The sequence below is a fragment of the Pediculus humanus genome, genomic scaffold (genome assembly GCF_000006295.1).
Source record: "Pediculus humanus corporis 1103172107499 genomic scaffold, whole genome shotgun sequence".
Classification (NCBI taxonomy): domain Eukaryota; kingdom Metazoa; phylum Arthropoda; class Insecta; order Psocodea; family Pediculidae; genus Pediculus; species Pediculus humanus.
In genome coordinates this window covers 286401-301372 of record NW_002987115.1, presented here as the reverse complement: position 1 = coordinate 301372, position 14972 = coordinate 286401, and the positions used below count along the sequence as shown (strand labels likewise).

General features: G+C 32.5%; 1 protein-coding gene across 1 annotated transcript; it reads left to right on the top strand.

Moving 5' to 3' along the window:
* Nucleotides 1-570: 570 nt before the first annotated feature.
* Nucleotides 571-13257, top strand: Phum_PHUM154320 (ankyrin repeat domain-containing protein, putative; the record flags this gene model as incomplete). Its single annotated transcript, XM_002424765.1, has 23 exons — nt 571-730; nt 837-1009; nt 1733-1834; nt 2736-2954; nt 7202-7402; nt 7479-7584; nt 7658-8020; nt 8102-8369; nt 8447-8672; nt 8753-8906; nt 9013-9229; nt 9310-9556; nt 9642-9848; nt 9932-10076; nt 10170-10369; nt 10449-10646; nt 10743-11081; nt 11162-11368; nt 11470-12160; nt 12252-12380; nt 12494-12709; nt 12789-12917; nt 12992-13257. The coding sequence occupies 23 exons, from the start codon at nt 571-573 to the stop codon at nt 13255-13257; spliced, it is 5163 nt and encodes a 1720-aa protein (XP_002424810.1).
* Between the last annotated feature and the right edge of the window lie 1715 nt (nt 13258-14972).

Sequence of the window (14972 nt, the reverse complement as noted above, 5' to 3'; positions counted from 1 at the left end):
GTAATAAATTTTACGATGAAAAAACGAGAGAGAGAGAGAGGGAAATAAGGAAGGAGAAGAAAGAAAGAGGGAGAGAGAGAGAGAGAAAAATTATGTTTCGTTTTTTTTTTTTTTTTTCAGTTGAACGGTTCCACGCAAGAAAGTCTTTCACCCTCCGCCGTTCGTTCGCGAACGGCTTTTTTCCCAACAGTCTTAAAAAAAATTTTGTACCAGTCACCACTGTTGTTCTCTCGATAATAAACATGTTTTACTTTTTTTTTTTTTTGTTGTTTTCATACAAGAAATAGAATAAAATAAAATAAAATTTCTGTTGCTGTTGTTGTTTTGTTTTCTCTATTTGATTTTATTAAATTAAAGAAATTTTCTTAACGGGGGGAAAAAGTGATAAAAACGAACGTTTTGTGTGTGTGACGGTTGTTATCATCATCAAACGAACGCGCGACGGTTAATGTGTGTGTGACGATTAATAAATAAATAAATGAAAATGTTACCACGGATTTTTTTTTTTACTAAATAAATAAGAAAATTTAAAAAAAAAAAAAAAAGAAAAAACGGAAAAACCCTCTTAAAATGTCCGGTACGGGTGGAAGAAAAGGCGGCGGCGGTGGTGGCGGCGGTAAAAAAAAAGAAGATGGTAATAACGAATCGAAAGAAGATGATACCGGAAGTGGAAACGGTGATAAAAAAGACTCGAATGTAAAAAACGATAAAACTTCTAATAATGGTGACGGTGAGAGTAACTTTTGATTTTTCCCGGAAAAACTCTTGGAAAATTTAGATAATGAGCGCATTAAACATATCGTTTATTTTTTTCGTTTTTTTTTTTTTTTTTGTAGTGAAACCCGGAAGTGCTGGAGTCAGCATAAGAGAAGGTAGTCACAGATTGTTGGCACTTGCAATGAGAGGAGAATGGCCCCCCGTTGATCAAGTATTAAAAGCGATTGAAAAAGCTGTCGCTGCCGGTGGAGATGATGTTAACAGCACGCCACTCTCAGGAGTCGTAGATCCCGTGAGTTTTCTTTTTTTTATTTCCCCCGCCCCCCATTGGGGTTTAAAAACAAATTGATTCCACTGTGACGTGGAACTAGTGCTACTTTTTTTTTTTTAACAAGAATAAAAATTTACATTTTATCGACCGAAAAAAATTTATCAAGTAGTCACGAGTTTGCTGTTTCCCTGTTGACCCACAGAAAAAAATTAACACAATTCGGTCATTATTCGCCCTAAATTTTTTATCCTGTTTTTTACTACCTTACAACCTTTATTTATTATTATTATTAATTCGTGACTTTATAAACTGGAACGTATTTATTTATATAAATATTATTATTATTTATAAGAACTCCTTTTGTTGTTGTTATATTATCATCAAAATTAAAATTAAATTAAAAACTGACGCCTCCCCTCTCTCTCTCCCCTTGTCTCCTCCTCTTCCGCCTCCCCCCTTTTTTTAAAATACATACGCGTCGTCCAGAGAATTCCAAAATAATTTTCATGGAGAAGTAACATACGGTTTTTTCCCCGAGTTTTGATAAAAAAAAAAAAAATTTTTTTTTTTTTTTGGGGGGGGAAGAAATTGCGTCATGAAAATTGCGACAGGACCGATTGATATTTTTCATAAAATTACGTAACAACAGAAGAAAGGGAGAATAGTAATAATAATAATAATAATAAATTGTACGTCATATGTTTTCAATCATAATAATAATAATAATAATTTTTTTGGTTGCAGATAACTGGAATGACTCCATTGATGTACGCGGTTAAAGATAATCGCACGACTTTTATCGATAGAATGATCGAATTGGGAGTCGATGTGGCTGCTAGAAATTTTGTGAGTATGATAACAACAACAACAACAACAAAATAATTTACCGGTTAAACAACCGAATGGTTTCCGTTTGTTTAAAACAAACAAACAAACAAAAAAAAATGATGACGGTTACTTTAACGAAAAATTTCTTTCTTCTTCTCACCAAATCCTTTGTGATTTCCGGTGGGTAGTGTTGGCAATATTAAGGGAAGGAGAGGGTGAGGGGGGGGAAGAAATGAAAAACTATGTCGAACGGAAATAATTATTTTATATTTTAAAAAAAATTCGGGTGTGGTTGTTTCCGGTTATTTTTTTATTAGTTTAAAACAATAATTTTTAATTATTTATAATTTGCGAGGAAAAAAAAAAATGTTGCCAACATTTCGTACGTACGATTAAATTTTCTTTCCTCGCGAAAATTATCGTTTCGTAGAAGAGAATAAATAATAATAATAATGTAAAAGCAGACGAAAAAATAAATAAACGGATTTTACGAGATGAACAAAAGATTATACAACAGCGTAAAAAAAAAAAAAAAAAAAAAAAAAAAAAACTGGAAAATTTATTAAAGGCGTGTGAAAAATTCACTTTAAAGATATCTAGACTATCTCTTTTACCATCGTGACACTGTGGCAAAATGCCGTGTTTTTCTCTTTCCCCCTCTCCCCCTCCTCCCCCCTACAATTTAAAATCGTACTCGAAAAACAAACGACAACGACAACCAACAACAACACAAAAAATATTAAAAATAATTTTAAATGCTTTTCGTCACGACCTACGCAAGAAAAAAAGAAAAAAAAATTTTTTTTTTATGTGCAAAAATTTTTTGATTTCTTTCGTTAAATTATAAACGCCGTTTGTTTGTTTGTTTGTTTGTTTGTTGTACGTGGAAAAATTAAAAAAAATTTTTTTTGTTTTTTAGGATAATTACAACGCTCTTCACATAGCTTCCATGCATTCGAGAGAAGATGTTATAAAATTATTGTTAAGTAAAAAAGGTGTCGACGTGTACGTGACGGGTGGAATGAAAGAACAAACGGCTGTTCACATGGTTGCCACAAGACAAACGGGTACAGCGACAAGCATATTAAGAATATTATTAAACGCAGCTGGAAAAGAAATACGATTGCGTACGGATGGGGTAAATTTTTTTTTTATTTTTTTTTTTCGTTTATGATCGGTCTTTCCCCGCCCCCCATTCCACCTTCCCCTCCCGTCGCGTCCATTTGTTCCAGAAAAAACAAAACAAAATTCTTATGCGTCATTTTTATGGGATTTGTTTCCTACTCCTCCTTCTCCTCCTACTCCTCCCCTTCCTCTTCCTCTTTCTTACGTTATTTAACACGTCACGGCACGAAAAAGAAAAATTAAAATTAAAGGTCAAACGAAGGAGTAGCCGCACCGCAACCCTTACGCGATTATAAAACGAGGGCGGCTATATAAAAAAATTTCCCTTTCCCCCTCTTTCTCCTCCCCCTCCTATTCCTTCAACACGGTGTAAACCATACCTGCCATTTTGTATTTTAATACCGCAGGGTCGGTGGTTTCCCCTATTAAGTCATTTTTTTTTTTAAAATAAAACAAAAGAAAAACAACCGGAAACGACTTGATGTTGTTAAGATTTTATTATTATCGTTGAAATTATTATTATTATTATTATTGTTTTTTTTTCCTAGAAAAAATGGAAAAGTCTCCCCTCGTTACTAATTTTAAAAAAAAAAAAATACTTTGATGATGTTGATTAAGCTGAAGAATTTATTAATCGCTTTTACACGGAAAAGAAATAGAAAGAGAGAGAAAGAGAAAGAGAAAGAAAAAGAGAAAGAAAGATAGGGAGGTAGGGAGAGAGATAGGTAGATAAAGTTAGAGAAAGAGAGAGAGAGAGCGATGAACAAATTTTTAACGATTTTTTATATTGGTAACATAAAATTTTAGCTATTGAGAGTCAAATGAAAAAAAAATTTATAATTTCCACGCCCCATTTTGAACCGTGAAATTATCATTATTATTATCATTATTATTATTATTAGTATTATTATTATTATTATTTGATATTTTACCGTGGCAATAAAAGTTTTCACCTACAGCAATTTGAAAAATTTAAGTTATTAAAAAAAAAAGAAAAAAGAAAAAAAAGAAAATTTCCAAGGCACCGCCCCTTTTATTTCCCACTCTTTGTTCCCCCCCCATTGCTCTCCCCTCGTTCTCCCCCCCGTCATCCCGGAATTGAAATTATTTAATTATTATTTTTTACGTTTTTTAACTTTTTTATTTTTATTATTTTCTTTTTTTCTTCTGCTTTTCTAGAAATCGTTTTTGTAATTTTATATTTCGAATATCGAATTGGGTCAAATCCGAAAAAAGAAGAAAGAAAACGGTTGGGAGAGGAGGGGGGGTAGTCGGGGGTTTAAAAACAAAAAAAATAAAATAAAAATTTTTTTTTTTTTTAAATCTCCCATCGAACGAGGATGATGATTTTTTTCGGGGGAGAGGGGAGGAGGAAGGGAAGAATAAAGATCCCCGCGTAAAAAAAAAAAACGAAAGGAGAATATTTTTTTTAGACGGGGAGGGGGGGAAACGAAAGGGGGGAAAATTCGAGTGTACCGTTACTGTCTCAGAATGATACGAATTTTAAAATTCTTTTGCTCTCTCTCTCTCTCTCTCTTTCTGTTTTTAGGGGGCGCCAGGGTTTATTTTACTTTTTATTTAAATATATACGACTCCCCGAGAAAATTTTTTTTTTCCTTCTTATGCGTTTACCTTACTACCCGAATTTTTACACTCCCCTCCCCTCACCTCGTTATTATCATCTACTTACTTAAATTAAATTTACTATTTAAGAAATTTTCTTTAAGGAACGAGTCTGTTTGTTTGTTTGTTTGTATACACAACAACCGTGACGATCGTTTCGTTTGTTTAATATATATTTTATTATTATTATTAATAATCTATAAATATTCTCAATATATTTGAGATATTTATTTTAGATAAACCAAAAAACGCGGGGGGAGAAAAGGGGGAGGGGAAATTATTTCACGAGATAATGGAATATGTCAAAACGACGTGATGTAAAATAATTTTAACCCTTTTTGAAAATAAATTTGACGAAGGGGGGGCGAGGGGGTAAAAGGAAAATAGTAAGGAATTATAAGAATGAAAACACACACATGTACACATTCTAACAGTATTCGTGAAAATTTTTTACATTTAGTTTACGTAAAAAATCCCCCCAAAAAAATATACGTAATAATAATAATAATAATTAGTAAGTTTGTTATCATTAAGGGGCTGACGAACAGGTAGGAATTTTTAAAATTTTCATTCAGGAGGGGGGTAGGGAAAAACAGGAAGAAGACAAACGGAATCGAAATTTTTTTTTTTTTTTCCTTTTTTTTGTTTAATTGTTTGAAAATTTTCTTTTTATTATTATTATTTTTTTCGTTTTCGTACAAACGTAGAAAACGAATCGTCGTCGTCATCGTGGTTGTCGTACAAACAAACAAACAAACAAAACAATTTATTAAAATTAAATAAAATGCTTAAATAATAAATTGTTTATCGTGACTTATCCAACTTAAAAACATTTTTTTTATTTTATTTGGTAATTTGAAAAAAAAAAAACAAAAAAAAAACAAAAAAAAAATAAATAATAATAATAAATAATGATGATGATAATGATGATGATGATAATAATAATAATAAGGGAAAGGTAATAAAAGAAAACGAAAAGGAGGAAAAAAATTTTGTTTTTTTTTGTGTGTTTATTTCAACGTGATGTTTACTCGTGGAAATGTCAAAAAAATAAATGAAACAAACGTACAAACAACGGATAATGCCAAAAATTTCAATTTCGATAATAATAATAGTGAATACGGTAGTGGTAGTAGTAGGATACCGTCGGGTAAAGTTAATGCCACGACGGGTAATAACGAAACGAATAATTTTTTTATAAAAAAAAATAAATTGGATGCGGGGATTGTTAGGAAAACAACCGTGAGCGGAGCTTGGGCGACGGCTTTTCAAAGAGCTTTAAATTATAAAAATTCACCAGTAAGTCTTTTATTTATTTATTATTATTATTATTACGAAAGCAGACGACGAGATGTATTATTTATCAAACAAACAAACACACAGACATTCTTAATATAATTTTATTACATGTAATAATTAAAAAAAAAAAAAAAGAAAAAAAAAATGAATCAATTTTTATAACATATTACTAAGGCAACGAACGAACGAACGAACTTTATGTTTCATATGTTTTCTTTTTTTTTTTTTTTTTTTTTTTTTTTTGTTAACAATCATATAAAATATGTTTTACATGTTTCTTTGTTTTTCGCGTCGAAATTTAATTAATTTAATATAATGACGTCATCGTTTTAATATTATTATTATTATTATAATCGGTTGTCGATCGGTTAATAATCGAGGATTTATTTTAAAAAAAAAAAAAAAAAAAAAGAAAATTTATTTTGGTTAAAAGTATTTATTCGGGGGAAAAAAATATTTGCTGTTGTTGTTGCTGTTGTGGTTGTTGTACATTTTCCTGTTGTGTTTGTGCCATTTTTTTAAACAATTAATAACGGTTTAATAAACAAACAACAAAAAAAAAACAAAACAAAAACGTCAAAGTAGAAATTATTAATAATAATTTTTTTTTTTTTTTGGTTTACGACGTAAATTATTATTATTATTATTATTATTAATATTATTATTATTATTATTATTACTTAATATTAACATCATTATCATCATCATTAATGTTTTTGTTTTTTGTTTTTTTTTTGGGGGGGGAAGGGAAAAAGTGCGGAAAAGAATTTTTTTCCAAAATATTTTTTTTTTGCCTACCTACGGCGGGTAATGCGTTGTTCGACCTTTTTCGTAACTTTTTTGTAATAATTAAGCAATTTGCAAATTGTTATTATTATTATTATTAATATTATTATTATTATTGTTAATTTGTAATGGGTGTCACACTGCGTGGAAAAATAAATTAATGGTTAATAATAAAAACGAAAAATTTGATTGTAATTTAAGTTAAATAATAGCCGGTCAAACACTCATAGAAAAAATTTGTTTTTCTTTTTTTTTTTTGTCGTGTCATTAACGATGAAAAATTAAACGTTATAAATGAATGTGTTAAAACGTTTATAAACGCTTAATCGTATTTGAATCGTTTGTTGAACGAACGCGTACATGAAAACCGAACGTTTTTTTTTTTTATAAAAAAAATGATGCGAGATCGATTTTATGGAATTTTCGATGCACTTTCTGTAAGTTAATAAAATTTTCGTCTGCATAAATAAGAAAAAGAAACTCTGGAAAGAAAAAAATATAAAATTGCATCTTGTTATTATTATTATTATTATTATAAATGTTAATTTTCAGAAAGGTAAAATACCACTTTTACTCGCCGTCGAAAGTGGTAATCAATCCATGTGCAGAGAATTATTAGGATCCCAAGCAGCCGATCAACTTCGTGCGACAACACCCGATGGTGACACGGCTCTTCATTTGGCAACAAGACGAAGGGATATCGATATGGTTAGAATACTCGTTGATTACGGTGCAGCAATTGATCTTCAAAATGTAAATACTCGTTTCCTTCACCGGAAAATCACTCTTTACATAAATATTAATTGTCAGTATTATTATTATTTTGTAGGGAGATGGTCAAACGGCTTTGCACATAGCTGCAGCGGAAGGAGATGAAGTTTTGGTTAAATATTTTTACGGTGTTAGAGCGAGCGCATCAATCGTCGACAACCAAGGTAGAGTCCAAAAAGTCCAACAAAAAAAAAATCATTTCCGGTACATAAACTGGTATTAATCCTTTTTCTACAGATCGTACTCCGATGCATTTGGCTGCTGAATATGGACACGCAAACATAATAGAATTGTTAGCCGATAAATTTAAAGCATCGATTTTTGAAAGGACGAAAGATGGTAGCACTCTCATGCACATCGCGTCTCTCAACGGTCATTCCGAGTGTGCACAAATGTTATTTAAAAAGGGAGTTTATTTACACATGCCGAATAAGGATGGGGCGAGGAGTATACATACAGCAGCACGATACGGTCACGTGGGTATAATAAACACTCTTTTGCAAAAAGGTGAAAAAGTTGACGTTACGACAAATGAAAATTACACTGCCTTGCATATAGCCGTTGAAAGTTGTAAACCTTTGGTCGTTGAAACTTTGTTAGGTTTGTTGTCGTGTTTAATATTCATTTTTTGAAATGAAATGTTGGCACAAATGAAAAAACCTCACGGTTTGTTTTGTTAAGGTTACGGAGCCGACGTTCACATAACGGGTGGTAGCCATAAAGAAACGCCACTGCATATCGCATCGAGAGTTAAAGATGGTGATCGTTGTGCCTTAATGCTCCTTAAATCAGGTGCAGGACCCAATATAACGACGGAAGATGGTGAAACTTCCGTTCACGTCGCAGCAAAATACGGTAACGCGACAACTTTGAGTTTGTTGCTTGAAGATAACGGGGATCCATTGTTTAGAAACAAACTCGGTGAAACGCCTTTACATTTGGCATGCAGGTAATCGTTTAAAAAAATTTTATTTGTTTTTATTTATAAAAAAAAAAATCAAAATGGTTAATCTTTTTTTTTTGTAGAGGTTGTAAAAGTGATGTTGTTAAACTTCTGATAGATTTTGTTAGAGAAAAAAAAGGGCCCGAGGTTGCTACAAGTTATATAAATGCCGTTAACGATAATGGAGCAAGTGCTTTGCATTACGCGGCAAAAGTTTCTAAAACGGAAGTGGAACGCCCTCTTGAAGATCAAGAAGTTGTTAGACTTTTACTAGAAAGTGGAGCAAACTCTTCACTCATGACAAAACATGTAATTAATTTTATTACCATGTGAATATTTTATTTCTTTTTTTAATGGAGTTTGAAAATTGTACAATAATATAATTGCAGGCTTTGGAAACAGCGTTTCACTATTGTGCCGAAGCAGGAAATAATGACGTCATGACGGAAATGATTTCTCAAATGAATGCGACGGACGTGCAAAAAGCGTTAAACAAACAATCCGCTGTCGGATGGACACCGTTACTCATTGCTTGTCATAAAGGTCCTTTCAAATGATTTAGTACCTTTCGAAAAGAAAAACATAACGCGGGGAGGAGGGGGGTGTTGAATGATTTTCTACAAAAAATCTGTCTTTTTGTTTTATTCAGGCCATATGGAATTGGTAAACAATTTGTTGGCCAACCATGCAAGGGTTGATGTGTTTGACCTTGAGGGAAGATCTGCTCTTCATTTGGCTGCCGAAAAAGGTTACATAGAAGTTTGCGATGCTTTGCTAACAAACAAAGCATTCATAAATTCAAAATCCAGAGTTGGTAGAACAGCATTACATTTGGCCGCCATGAACGGTTATGCTGACCTGGTTAGGTTAGAAAATTTTGTCGTTATTCAAAGAAGCATTTTAATTATATATAATAAATTAATGATATCATTCGTCATTCTTTTAGTTTTTTAATAAAAGAACACAACGCGATGATAGATGTTTTGACACTTCGCAAACAAACGCCTCTTCATTTGGCAGCAGCAGCCGGACAAATTGAAGTTTGCAAACTTCTTTTAGAATTGGGTGCGAGCATCGATGCCACCGACGATCTCGGTCAAAAACCGATACACGTTGCCGCATTGAATAATTATTCGGATGTTGTCCAATTGTTTTTGCAACATTATCCGAGCGTGGTCACAGCCTCGACAAAGGCAAGCAACATGGTTTTTCAATACCTTTTCCTACCCATCACCCGCGCATGCACGACTAAAAAACAATCATTGTTTTTTTTTTTAGGATGGAAACACTTGTGCTCACATAGCAGCCATACAAGGCTCCGTAGCCGTTTTGGAAGAATTGATGAAATTCGATCGTCAAGGAGTCATCGCTGCTCGAAATAAAATTACGGAAGCTACTCCCTTGCAATTGGCTGCGGAAGGGGGTCATGCAGATGTTGTGAAAATGCTAGTGAGAGCCGGCGCTTCTTGTACCGACGAAAACAAGGTTGGTGCCACCCACTTGTGGAAAATCATTATTATTATTATTATTATTATTATTATTATTATTTGTTTTTATAACAATTTCAGGCTGGTTTTACGGCAGTTCATTTAGCTGCTCAAAATGGACACGGACAAGTTTTGGAAGTCATGAGAAGTTCTCAGTCGTTGCGGGTATCATCTAAAAAACTCGGAGTCACTGCTTTGCACGTTGCCGCTTACTTTGGTCAAGCCGGTACGCCCCCCTCCCTCCCCCTATTATTTATTTAAAATCATTCATTGAAATATAATTTATGAAAATATCATTTTAAATCTGGTGGGGTTTTAGATACCGTTCGTGAATTGCTCACCTACGTTCCGGCTACCGTTAAATCTGATCCACCGAGTGGCGTAGGACTAGTAGAAGAATTGGGAGCCGAGTCCGGTATGACTCCACTTCATTTAGCTTCTTATTCGGGAAATGAAAACGTTGTTCGTTTGTTATTAAATTCTGCCGGAGTTCAAGTGGATGCAGCGACGACGGAAAATGTAATTTTATTACCAACAAAAAAAAAAAAGAATTTTTTTCATTTCGAAATCAAAATTTATTTATTTTTTTTTTTTTTAGGGTTACAATTCCCTTCATTTGGCATGCTTCGGAGGACATATTACGGTTGTGGGTTTGCTATTAAGCAGGTCGGCGGACATGCTTCAAAGCGCGGACCATCACGGTAAAACAGGTTTGCACATAGCTGCCACGCATGGTCATTATCAAATGGTGGAGGTTTTACTCGGACAGGGAGCGGAAATTAATGCCACGGATAAAGTGAGTAAAAAAAAAATTTTTTTGGTTTTCCCTTCCATTTTGTCAACGTGGAGTTAAATTTTTTTTTTTTTTTTTTATTTTTTTTTTTACGAAAAGAACGGATGGACGCCACTTCATTGCGCTGCACGTGCTGGATATCTATCCGTCGTTCGTTTATTAGTAGAATCGGGAGCATCACCAAAATCGGAAACGAATTACGGATCCCCTGCGATTTGGTTCGCAGCTTCCGAGGGTCACAATGACGTATTGGAATATTTGATGACGAAAGAACACGATACCTATAGTTTGATGGAAGATAAAAGATTCGTTTACAATTTGATGATATGCGGGAAAAATAATAAGAATCGACCCATCGAAGAATTTATTTTAGTTTCTCCAGCTCCGGTCGACACGGCTGCCAAACTCTCCGCCATATTAGTTAATCTTGCGACGAAGGTAAAAAAATACTAATACCTTTTTTTTTTTTTTTTTTTTTTAAAAAAATAAGAGTACTATTTTTCAATCGTAAAATTTAGGAAAAAGAAAGATCTAAAGATTTGGTTGAAGCTGGAAAACAATGCGAAGCCATGGCAACAGAATTATTGGCATTGGCAGCAGGAGCGGATTCAGCCGGAAGAATTTTAACGGCGTTAGATAGAAGGAATATTGAATTTTTAGATGTTTTAATTGAAAACGAACAAAAGGAAGTCATAGCGCATACCGTTGTTCAAAGGTATCTTCAGGTGAGAGGATGCCTACGATCCTGGCTGGCACGGAATTTTTTTTGTTTCCCGACGGACAACATTCATCGTATATCTGAACATTTCTTTTTTTCTTTTCACAGGAACTCTGGAAAGGAAACTTAATGTGGTCTGCATGGCGTTTGATGTTTTTGTTCCTATTATTCATAATATGTCCTCCGATTTGGGTTTTTTTTACTCTTCCCTTAGGTCATTCTTTTTACAAAGTACCAATTATCAAATTCATGTCTTATTTAACGTCTCATATTTACCTAATGTTATTTTTAATGTTGGTCGGCATAACGCCGATTTATCCGGTCGTTAGAAACACTCTGTTGCCTTACTGGTACGAATGGACCCTTTTGGTCTGGCTTTCCGGTCTTTTATTAAACGAATTGACGAATCCGAGCGATAAATCGGGTCTCGGTTGGATAAAATTAGCCGTCCTCCTATTTGGAATATTCGGAGTCGCTCTTCACCTTTTGGGACTGTTCATAGATCGTCCATATTGGCCAACTCTCATGTATTTAAGAAATCAATTGTTTGCTTTGTCTTTTCTACTTGCTTGCGTACAAATTTTAGATTTTTTATCTTTTCATTATTTGTTCGGACCATGGGCCATTATAATTGGCAACCTCATGAAAGACTTGGCCAGGTTTTTGGCCGTTTTAGCCATATTCGTATTCGGATTTTCAATGCACATCGTCGCGTTGAATCAACCTTTTCGAAATCTCACTCCGCAACAAGTTCAAGCAAATGTTAAACCTCATCCCTATCAGGGATTGTTCGGAGAAGGTAATCATCATCATCATCATCATCGTATTGTTTGTTGCTTGCTTGCTTTTTATTATTATCATTATTATAATTGATTCTTTTTTTTTTCAAGTGAGAATGAATCCTCTCATGGCGTTCGAACTACTTTTTTTTGCCGTTTTCGGTCAAACGACGCCACAAAATTTACAAGGGACTACGATTCAACCGTGGTGGACGTTAATACTATTTAAAATAACTGGAGGTAAACATTATTATTATTATTATAATTTACTCAATGTGAATAGTCACGTGAGGAAATTTTTATTTGTGTCAAAGGTTATCCGATTGATAAATTTTCCTTTGTTTTTTGTTGAGGTATTTACATGTTGGTATCCGTGGTAGTACTCATAAACCTTCTCATTGCTATGATGAGCGACACGTATCAAAGAATTCAAGCTCAATCCGATATCGAATGGAAATACGGTTTGGCAAAATTGATAAGGAACATGCACAGAACAACCACGACGCCATCACCCATCAATTTGATGACGACATGGTTAATAATACTGCTAAGATTTTGCAAACAGAAAGGTAGGTAACTAACTACGGGGGGAGGGGAGGGGAGAAGGAGGGGGAACGGTTTTAATTACAAAATGAATTTTTCTTTTAGTCATTCAAAGAAAACGACCGAGTCTCGTACAAATGATGGGTCTACAATCGAGATCTCGCGTGAGTCCGAGAACGAAAGTTGCCACAAAATGGTTGGCAAAAGTTAAAAAAGGACAAGTTGCACCGAAAGGTAAAATGAACCTCATCTTTATGTAAATTCTTCCGGTGAAAGGTAAACAGAAGAAAACTAATTATCTTTTTTAGATCCCGTCGCATTATCCGTCGTGCATTTAAGTCCTTTGGGATCTCAAATGAGTTTCGGGAATGCGACGAGAATAGAAAACGTTGCCGATTGGGAAGCCATTGCGAAAAAATACCGGGCACTCATGGGAGAATCGAGCGAAGATAGAATGGGAAAGGATACGAATCAACAAGATGTGACGTCATCTACAATCACTCTATTGGAAAATAACAATAACAATAATAATAATAATAGTAATAATAATAATAATAATGCAACATCGTCATGAAGTTAAATTATTGGTAAGTGAAAAAAATCAATTAATTATTAATTAATTTATTAACAAACATTTTCGATAATTTACTCTATCGAAAGGTTCAAAAAACAATACACACGGATTGTTGTTGTTGTTTGTTTGTTTGTTTGACTGTTTGTTTGTTTGTTTGTCGAATTCTTTTTTATTTTTTTCTTTTAGAACGTTAACGACGACGAGGTTAAAGTTTTTTTCAAGTTCGTTTGTTTCTAAAAAAAAAAAAACAAAAAAAAACAAAAAATTTTTCGCAATAATAAAACGTACTAATAATAATAATAATAATAATAATAATAATAATAATAATAATAATTACTACTGCGTTCAAAAGATCAATAAAATCAATTTTTTTTTCTTCGATTGTTTTATTATTTCGTCACTAATCAATAATTTTATTCGGAAAAATTTTGAAAAATTAAATTTTGAAAATATGACGTTCGTTCGTTTGTTTGTTTGTTTAATGGCGGAAAGTTTTTTTTTTTTTGTTGCAATTCGTTTCGTATAAAATTTAAATCAATTAAACGTTTGTTCGTTCGTTTGTTTGTTTGTTTATCGAATTGCAATCAAATGATAAACACGCATGTGGTTCTTCTTCTTTTTCTCTCTCTCTCTCTCTCTCTTCACGGAAATTGTTAGAATACGAAACAGGAAATGAAAATCATTTCGTGCGTGAATAAAAAAAAATTAACGACGACAACAGGTCAACCGAAAGCTGCATTTATACGATTTATTATTATTATTATTATTATCATCATCGATTTTTTTTTTTTTTTATTAATTAAAAAAAATTTCAAAATTTTTCTTTTATCTCTTGTTTGTTGTTGTTATTATTATTATTGCAAAGTTCTATTACAAACGAACCGTGAAAGAAAAATAATAATAATAATAATAATAATAATCATTAATGATTTTTTCGTATTGTTTGATTGACGTTTGTTCGATTGTCCGACGACAACAACAACAACAACCACAAACGAAATTTTTATGAAAAAAAAAAAAAAATTTTTTTTTAAATTTAATTTTTAAAATCAAATGAAAAAAAATCCTCCCGCCGTCTCCCCACTTTAATCAACAAACGAACGGTAGTTTTATCATTATTATTATTATTATTAATTTAATATTTATTTACTTGATTAGATTCTTGACATTAAATTCCATAAACGAGAGAGAGAGAGAAGATTATTTATTTAATTGGCCTATTCGATCGTCGATGTGCGTTTTATTCAATGCCAACAAACGTTTAACAGTTTTTTTTTTTTTTTTTTAGCATTAAAAATAATAATGATAATAATAATAATAATAATGATAATTTTTACTATCGTATTCTTTAATAATTTTACACGCGCGGTAATTTTTTCTTATTTTTTTTTTTTTTAATAAACGAGTAATAAAATGCGAAAAATTTATCGTTTTATAATAAATAATTTTTACAATTATTTAAATTAAATTAACAACATTTCGAATGCGTTTTTTTAATTACACGTTTTTTTTAAAAATCGACGTGGTTTTAGTATGAAGAATGAATATATGTGCCTCCCGTTCGCGTGTCAAGGCTGTCGTCGACACACAATAAAATTAAAAAAAAAAAAAAAAAAAAGTCGAAAGTCTACAAAAAAAAATTATTATTATTATTTTATTACCGTATACGTGAAGACGAAGACGACAGCAAATGACGTCATATAAAGTAATTAAAA